General features: G+C 36.4%; 2 protein-coding genes across 2 annotated transcripts; both read left to right on the top strand.

The window, feature by feature from the left end:
- Positions 426-5,505, top strand: LOC109232827. Its single transcript, XM_019398543.1, has 9 exons — positions 426-501; positions 877-925; positions 1,558-1,612; positions 1,694-1,781; positions 2,626-2,744; positions 3,609-3,734; positions 4,488-4,581; positions 4,963-5,117; positions 5,425-5,505. Exons 1-9 carry the CDS (start codon positions 426-428, stop codon positions 5,503-5,505), a joined length of 843 nt encoding a protein of 280 aa, XP_019254088.1.
- LOC109235202 (ribosomal RNA processing protein 36 homolog) lies at positions 6,705-8,932 on the top strand. Its single transcript, XM_019401248.1, has 2 exons — positions 6,705-6,802; positions 7,720-8,932. Exon 2 carries the CDS (start codon positions 7,765-7,767, stop codon positions 8,506-8,508), a length of 744 nt encoding a protein of 247 aa, XP_019256793.1. The 5' UTR covers positions 6,705-6,802; positions 7,720-7,764; the 3' UTR covers positions 8,509-8,932.

The following is a 9,795-nucleotide window of genomic DNA, read 5'->3' as shown; positions in this document are numbered from 1 at the left end:
GGGACTTATACAGCCAGGGAAGCAAGGATGCAGCAATATTTAGAAAAGGTGCGGGAGTTAATAAAGCAATTTCAAACCTGGAAAGTTACACAAATACCAAGGGATGAAAATCTTGAAGCAGACGCTTTAGCTAATCTCGCATCTGCGGCTGACGTGGCAAGCGATGCAAACACCTCAGTTATTCATTTATTTCATTCAGTTCTCGACCCTGACAAGAATGAGGTAAATTTTAATAATTTAACTTGGGATTGGAGGAACGAGATTGTAGCTTTTTGCAGTATGGAACCGTCCCTGATGACAAGAAAAAAGCCCATGCACTTCGCAAAAAGGCTGCTCGCTACTGTTTAAATCAAGGCAACCTATATCGTAAAATGTTCGGTGGCCCCTTAGCTAGATGCCTCGGTCCTTCTCAAACAGAGTACGTGATGAAGGAAATACACGAGGGACATTGTGGAAATCACGCCGGAGGAAGATCATTGATAAGAACTTTAATCAGGGCAGGTTACTACTGGCCAAAAATGGAAGAAGAAGCGGAAAGTTTCGTGGCCAAATGTGATAAATGTCAAAGGTACGGTAACAACATGCATAGACCCGCGAATTATTACATCCGGTCATCGCACCATGGCCATTCATGAAATGGGTAATGGATATCGTGGGTCCATTACCACGAGCAAAAGGACAGGTAAAATTTCTGCTCGTATTTACTGATTATTTTACTAAATGGGTAGAGGCAGGAGCCTTCAAACAGGTACGAGAAAAGGAAGTCAAAGATTTTATTTGGCGAAACATCATATGCCGATTTCGTCAAAGATTTTATTTGGCGAAACATTAATGCATTTTTCTCTTAGCAGTCGTAGTCTTTCAAATTATCTGCAGATGGGCAGAAAACAATTGAAGGAAGATGTGCTGTTGGACATTATAATAAGTATGACTTCATTATGACTTGCTACTACCGTATACTTGGTAAATGTGTTGTGCTTAATGCTAACTGTCAAGGTTGCCAATCAGTTAAATTGTATGCCAAAATAGGTTACCAATCAATCAAATCATGTGCCAAAATACTATTCTTAGCATCCATTAGCAAAACTATCTTTGGTTAACTCTTAATTTTCCCTGTCATATGAATTTGATGCTCTGAAGAGCATGCTGAAGGAGTCTTGTATGGTTGTATTATACTGAACCTAATCAAAGTTATCATTAAAGGAAGAATTTCCATCTCTAATGTTTTAGATCACGAGGACCTTATTTGTTAGTAGTAGTTTTCTGTTTAACATGTTTGCTTGTATTATTTGTTTCACTTTTTCTCCAGTAACATTTCGATATTCATTTTATAATAAAACCACTTTTAGTGCTTTGCCAAAAAGTTAATCCTGGTTTTTCTTCAAATGACTTGACACTAGAACCCCCACAATTCAACTTCGAGAGCTATCCTTTCATTTTAAAAGTAGAAACTTGCTTAAAATGACTGGAAGCAGCTTTGATACATTGATCTTCTAAAAAACGTTTTCTTCTCCTTCCCTCTTCCTCTCTCAGATGATGTCTTTTTTTGGATGTTAGAATTAAACCAGGAGCTTTCATCCTCTTCAATAAATGTTTACTTCTTAAAGTTCAGGTACATTCGACGTCTACATTTTTTTTTTATGTATCACCTTGGTACTTCTTATAGTCAACTGAATAAAATGCCAATTTGCAGGATGTCCGTCATTATCATTCATTTTGTGAGATGCTAGAAGCAGAGAATCTTCAAGACCTTCTTCCTGGAGTGGATACTGTTGAAGAAGGTTAAAATCTCTTACTATATAGTATTGAGGATGTTACTTCTCACTCCATATCTTGCACGTCTGTAGGCACTTCTAATATGTTTGGAAGATGATTAAAGGATATTGTATGATTATATGTTTACCAAATATCTGTATTCGCAACTAAGAGTAATATCATCTGTTAGATCATTGTTTATTTGATCCACTCTCCACAGTCAAGGGGAGTTCTCCTCCCTGCATCGCTCCTTGGAAATTTACCTACAGGGTAATGCATGCTTGTACACATGTTGCTCATCCCTATCTTAAAAATCCTGGCTTCCCTTCTCAATCTCTTTTCAACTCGCATCTGATGCTACTCACCATTTTGCTACCTTTAACTCCCAAAAAAGTATAGCTGTTTCTAATGAGTGAAAGACACATATGTTGTAGTTCGAAACAAGAAATGTTGTTAAATAACTACTGTCATCCTTAGTTTGGTTTCTTATAGCCTGTTTGCCATCAGAGTTCAAAAGCCAAGTTTTTATAGTTGGTTCTTGAAGGTTACTAGAGAAAATTGGAATATAATGGGACCGTTTGAGGACCTCATCTGCTCAAGAGCTTGCTAAGTGGAAAGCAATATGTTCAAGTGATAACTGATATGTAAGGTGAAAACCTTCATTTGTCTTGTTTTCCATTAATAGGTAGAGCCATATTCTATCTGTATATATGGAGAGATGGTGAGGCTAATAATATACTGGACTTTGTTGCTTTCTGCTACTAGCTAATTTTTCAATGCTTGCAATGAGTAAAATGGATAATCAATTCATAACTCTTTCTGATGGATATTCCTTATGTGAATGCTATATTTTAAACATGCAAATTTCAGGTGTCCAAGTTTACCGTAAATTTTACTCAGAAGAGAAAGAAAGGTCAAATGGTGTTCTCGCTATCTGTGTTGAGAAGCCGGTTTCTCAGCCTTCCATTTGTCTGGGCTCCATGCTTTCTGTGAGTATGCTTTCAGCTCTACTTATCTTGACATTGGAGATTCAATAATTAGATCATGTGAAAATGACATAGTGCTACCACTGCAGTTGTGTTCTCCTGAAAGTTAGAAATGGTTTTTGATCTATTTTTTTCAATAACTTGTTCTATCTATATAAAGATATTTCTACGCTGGTCCCAAAAATGAGAGACACCTTCCCTGAGAGAAAGCTAGGACTTAATACTTTCCTGACCTTCCCTTCTCTCCAAATCCACCTCATATATGTAGTAACATATTTTGTAGTCCAAGAGAGTGATATGCATAAGCCAACTATTTTTGTAATGGGGGCCGGTCTTTTTCACAAGATAAATAGATTCAGAAAGCGGATTTGGATGTATACTGTCCTTAATTCACATAACATATGATTTCTTACTACTTCAATACTTGACGCTGCTTCTATGGGTGTTGTAAGCCACTTGATAGCCGCTGTATACATGTTTCTGAGAAGTTGCATCAAATCATCCAACAAGAACAACTCAGATTCTCTAAACAATTCTTTGTATTTTGTCCATCTGCATCTCTGCTCCTCTTCATTCTTATTAACTTGCTTGTCCTACAACTGTATGTGCTTTGATATTGCATAAATTTGCCCTAGGTGTATCTGCTTTGAGATCACACACAAATTTTATCTTCTATTATCGGTAACACGCTTGTTCTCCTACAACTGTTTGTGCTTTAATAGTGCACCAGTTTGCCCTTGGTATAGCTGCTTTGGGATCAAATCCAATTTTTAACATCTGTGTTAAGACTACAAAGTTTCATCAGCAACATATGGAGATAGCCGAGATGTTTTTCTATTCCTGATTCGAGTCTCTAATTTCATTCAGGAACTGAGCTATGCAGGTGTTCAGAGGCTTCTAGGATTTGTATGTACAGTTGGAACAGTTTCTGAGGCACTTCCACCGGCAGCATCTACTCTAATTTCATCATTTTTGTTGCCACATAATCCAAATGTATGATACAACGTGATGACTATGTTGTTGGTTTTTCTCCATGCAAAATAGTCCCTGCCGGTAGCTAAGTTTTTTCCTTGAAAATTAACTGTTTGCTGTTATTATAATTGCTGAAAGTAAAGGATAACTGAGATGGCATTTTTTCAGTAGAAGTAAATTGAGACATTAAGATGAGCAAGAAGAGAAAACTGTATTACATGGCTTCTGAAGCTCCATCAACCTCTTCTCTTTGCTGCATTTTCTTGGCTAATAGAAGCAAACTCTTCTGCTTGTGATTTCATATGGCAGATAAGTCACCACAAGTTAGTTATTTTTAAAAGGTCCACTTGATAGAAAGAGGTGACAGGAGTTGAACTCGTTATACTGAAATAATTTGAGAATCTTTGCTAATGTTCATCCAATGTTTAAATATATACCATTTTGCTTTCCATTTTTTTTACTAATATTTTGTGTTTATGGGAGGGATAGATTGAGGGATGGTGGATAATACGTTAACCTATTAAAAAAGTAGGAGAGGAAGAAGATAGCAAAAACAGTTAATGAAGCTTAGCACAGACCTGGTCCTAATCCAAAGCTAGGAGAGGTAACTAGAGTTAAATCATTACAATCTCCTCATGTGGTATGCCAATGGATTTACTGGCAATACTGAATGCTAGAAAAATGCTCATATCTACTGTTAGCAGGAGCATTCCAATGAGATCTGCTCATATTTGCATAGGTGAGTAACTCTAAGGTATCTTGTCTTTGAAACAGGCTAAAGGTTCTACATTGACCGATGGAGCTAGAGCGATGTCAAAGCATGTAAACAGGAGCAGCGACAGCTACTGGGGTAGTTTTTCTGGAAGTGGTTAGTTCCTCATTCCAGGGCCATACAATCTAAACATTCTTGAGTTGCATGTGAGATTCTAATGCTTGAGCTATGATTGTTATTTTTCTTCTTAATTTTCTTTTGCGAGTATCATTGTGCTTCTAGAAGCCAATTCCTGGCATCACCTGTCCCATGAGACAAACCAATAATGTGCTATACATGGGTGCATTTTAGCTGGACTCTTTATTTCTGCTGACTTTTTTGCCTTCAGGTGGAGTAATCTTTCGCTCTACAAGATGTTGCACCTCTCTGTTGTGGGGAAGGAAATATAAATAAAATCACATATTGCTAGCAAGAATCCTCTTTGTGCGATTATTTTGTCCTCTTAAGAAGCTACTATCTCAACTTTTTCTTTTTCAGATTCCGATAAAAATAGGGTCGCCCTGGATGTCATCAGTGATTTAATAACTCATTGCTGTTGGATAAATGTGCATATTGTTCCCCCACATGGGGTTGTTTTTGAGATAAGAGTTGCTAATGGTTATGGTGCACGGTGGTCCAAAGATGGAAGTAAGGTACATACACCCGTACGCAGTGCTAAAGGTTCCTATATTTGTTTAAATATCACATAAAAAAGGGCAGCCGGTGCATAAGGCATCCTGCGTTTATGTAGGGTCGGAGGAAGGGCTGCACCCTAGACAGCCTACCCTAATGCAAGCATTAATGGCTGCTTCCACGGCTCGAGTTACTGTTACTCCAAGGCTACGCTTACTTTATATATCACATAAGACTAACATAGATTACTAGATTTCCACGAGCATTAGATTACATGTCAATGAAAAGTAAGGTTTGCTTATTTCAAAATTAGTTGGTGTGACTAAGACATTTCCATTGCATATGCGGTTTATAGGTTTTCTTGAGCCTTATATGGAGGATGGCCATTCAAAGGGATGGAGGCACTGAATAGCAGCAGACACTGTTAAATCTTTTGATTATGTTGTATCTATATGTAATTAAATCTTTGGATTATGTTGTATATGTAAAGAGAGAACTCCGCTAGTTCTGTGCTGTTCTCATTTGCCATGGACTTAGCATTTTACACTGAGCGCGAATTTTTATTCTTTATATTGTCATTGTATAATACTTGGACGTAAGTAAGGCATCTTTTTTCTTTCATAGAAAAGCTAATAGCAATAAGGAATTGTTTGGTACAATAGTGGGATCTCCCAGGATATTCTATAGTGTGGGATATCCCACGGGATTAAATATCCCACCTTCTATATGGGATATCTAATTTTACTATTTTAGGGGTCGTTTGGTTGGAATACAATTTATACCGGTATAAGTTATGCCGGTATAAATTATATTGGGATAAGTTATGTTGGGATTGTTGTTTATTTATTGTTTGGTATGTTGTATTAAGAATGGCAATTGCATAATTTCTAAGAAGAAGGTATAAGTTATACCGGTGCTAATTATCCCACCTTCTATAAGGTATAAGTTATCCCAATGTTAAAATTAACACCGGGATAACTTATACCTGATTTGCTAACCAAATAGAGTATTAAGGTGGTATTAAATTTTTATATCACCCTTATACCTTCTTATACTTCATACCAAATGACCCCTTAGTGTAAAAGTCATCACGGAATTAGCTAATATTCCAAACCAAACATGTCATAAAGTTAATCAAAAACTTTATCCCGAGATTATTATACTTTTCATATGTATAAGTTATGCTGAAATTAGTTATTTTGATATTTATCGTTTTGACTGATTGGTATGTTGTATTAATTCTGGTACTGTCAATTTTGCTGCTTTATCTTGGGATCTATTCCATCCTCTGGCATGTATAAGTTATTCTAATACTTATTTTAATTTTGGGATAACTTATCCCAGGATTAGTAACTAAACAAGAAATAAAGTGGTACTAAATTATTATCCCAAAAACTATTTTGCCTTTCCATCGTACCAAACGACTAGAGTTGTAGGTGGTCTAGTTTTACGTTTGTCCAGCTAGATAAATCTATTAGACAAAATTAAATTAAATTAAATTATACAATTAAATAAAATTTTGATGGGGAATAATTTTTTGTGCCTTTTTTATTTTTTATTTTGCAATTTCTTGTATATTGTTACCATATGAATTGGGCCGAGCCTAACCCGTCAATAGGGTTTTTGTCTATAACCCCCTCTCTCTCTCTCTCTCTCCTTAGGACATCATCAACTCGAGTCTCTATACACGCCACTCTTACCGAAGGTGAAAATTTCGCATTCCTCTTTTGTTTTTTTCATATTAGATGATTGGATTGATGTAACTTTGCTTTTTGTTGATTTTGTTTGTGTGAATTGGTGTCTTAAAGCTTACCCAGTTTCATTATATGTATGCATCTTCTGTTAAAGGAAGTATGAGAAATTTGTCAAAAACTCATTCTTTATTGTCGTTTTCTTTAAGCGTTATTTGCATTAGCTGAAATAGAATGTGACTGCCATTATTATGATACGAAGAACTTGTCTTGGTTTCAGAATGGCATTTCATTTTGTGTTGGCTTTTCAATTTTTCTTTTGAAAATCTTGCTTTTCGTCTGTTTAAATGTATCCTAGCTGTTGAATTAATTGACTTAAAGTCCCCGAGGCATAGGAGTAGTAACATCGAGATATCAAACTCACTTCCTAGTTACTTACAACACTCTGTGGGTAGGTCTAGACTTGGCACTTCTGCTTGTGGGAGGTTTAGTAGGCTGCTTGGTGGATTAGTCGAGCTAGGTGCTCAAAGGTGGATCCAGGAATTTAAGCTTGAAGAGTTCTAGTTTTGAAGTTCTTAGCACTGTCACATCGTATTTTTTAAATTATGGGTTGATAATTAAATATTTGTTGAAATTTTAGTGGCTTTTCACATATAAATATGTATGTTGTCGGAAAAACTTGGTTCAACTGAATGCACTATCTCTTAAGGTGCTGCAAGCTGGATCAAACACCATTGTCATCAAAGAAAAAATTAATTGACTTAGATTTAAGTGTTTACTTGCATTTCAGTCATGTTTTCTGGAATTAGCATTGGCTTATTCTCTATACTGGACAGAATACTTATTCTTTTGTTTTAATTAGTGGTTTGTGTTATATGCTACTGTTGTTGAGGTTCTTCTTTACTCCTCTAACTTCTCCATCTCTGTGCAGCGAAGTTCTGAAGTTGTTTTTCTCTAGCGGAATCAAACTGTTGAGATGAGAAAAGACAGGCCAGCTGTTGCAAGTTCAAGTAAAATCAAATTTGAAGACTCTGATGAACATGAATCTTCGTCTGAAGATGAGGAGGAGAAGGAGATAGAGGAGGAGCTTGCTGATGTGACCTTTGAGGAATTGCAGAGAGCACGGTCTGATGGGTCGGATACAGTGTATAGGAAGTTTAGTTCTGAAGGAAAAAGTGGCCGAGCAAACAAGAACAGGCCAGTGGAGATGAGTAGCAAGAAGCCAGTGAGCAGATTTAGGGAAATTATCCAAGTCCCTAAAAAGGTTACTCGTGACCCTCGCTTTGAGTCTTTATGTGGCCAGCTTGACGAAGATGGATTCAAAAAGAGATACAATTTTCTTTACGAGGATGATCTTCCAGCAGAAAAAGAGGATCTGAAGAAACAAATGAGGAAATCAAATGATCCGGAAGAGATAAGTGAACTGAAAAATCGCATTGGTTGGATTGACAAGCAATTGAAATCGGCAGGATTGAAACACACTGAGAGAGAGATTTTGGCAGAGCATAAGAAGAAAGAGAGAGAAGCTGCTAAGCAAGGGAAACAACCTTATTACCTCAAAAAATCTGAAATTCGGCAGCGCAAACTTGTTGAGAAATACAAGGAACTCAAAGCATCAGGCAAACTGGAAGCATATATCGAGAAGAAAAGGCGCAAGAATGCTGCAAAAGACCACAGATACTTGCCATATCGGCGTCCTGGCGAGCAAGAGAACAAGTGAAATAGCAGGTTTACATGCTGTAGCAAATTTGTTTGCTTGGGTTTCTCATCACAAGCATGTAGAGAGCTTGCTTGTTGGTATGCATGAATATGGGCCCTCTCATCCAAGATGTAGAGGCATTGGGAAGAGCCAACTTCTTTTGTTACTTCAAAGGTGCGGCTACTCTTCCTATGTATGCCTCGGTATAGCTAATCTTGATGAATATACTAGTTATATTGAGAGCCTTGAAGAAATAGTTAATTTATGATATCACTAACATAAACACAATGCAGTAGTTGATCTTGATCATGCCTCAAGTGAGTCATTGTGTCTTCAATTTTGCTTTCTACTGACTAAAAGAATGAAGCGGACATTCCTGTTAAAGGAAGTAGAACACCTCCTTTCAAATTCAAAAAGAAAAAGTATTACTACTGCTGAGTAGCTATAGAGATATTACTTTCTTCAATCTTCACTATTATTGTGGCTACATCCATCTGTCCCTAATGTGAAAATCCATCAGGCACGTTTCTGTAATTTCCCTAAATCTGCTCACTACAAAAGGTCTTTGTCCAATTACAAAGATGGCTAATAGCCTGATTGGCCAAGCTTCTAAAATCAGCTTATTTTGAGAAGTGCTTTTTTTAGAAGTACTTTTGGTGAGAAGCAGTTTGTGTTTGGGTAATTAATTTGAAAAACACTTTTGAGTAGCAATTAGTGTTTGGCCAAGCTTTTAATAAGTGTTTTTAAGTGTATTTTTCTCAAAAGTGCTTTTGGGTAGAAGTTATTTTTTTCTTCTTCTCCAAAACTGCTTTTGTTTCTACTGAAAAGCACTTTTATTTCTTTTAAAAGCTTGGCCAAACACTTTAACTTTGAAAAAAAAATACTTTTTTGGAGAAAGTGTTTTTAGTTTGGAGAAGCTTGGCCAAACAAGCTATACGATTGAGTGAGTTTCCATCTGCGTTCTATCATTTCGTAAAAAATAGATTTAAACCGATAGTAAATTTGAAAATTCTGGGTTTCGGCAAAATATATGGTATAGCTGCTCCTAAAAATAATAGCCGGCAATATATATATATATATATATATATATATATAATATACATATTTTTGTATATTTAGCTAGCAAATATATAATTTTTAGCCGACAGGCAAATGTGTTACTTCCCTTGTATATTGCAAACGTTCCCATTGTTAAATCATATGGGCTTTAGAAATTTCATTACACTTGAAGTCCCTACTACGTACTGGATAATCATTACAGAAACATAGCACGTGGAATGCTTAATAAACGAGTCCCAACTAGTTTCT

The sequence above is a fragment of the Nicotiana attenuata genome, chromosome 1 (genome assembly GCF_001879085.1).
Source record: "Nicotiana attenuata strain UT chromosome 1, NIATTr2, whole genome shotgun sequence".
Classification (NCBI taxonomy): domain Eukaryota; kingdom Viridiplantae; phylum Streptophyta; class Magnoliopsida; order Solanales; family Solanaceae; genus Nicotiana; species Nicotiana attenuata.
Note: the sequence above shows the minus strand (reverse complement) of the source record. Positions and strands in the feature narration are given on the sequence as shown.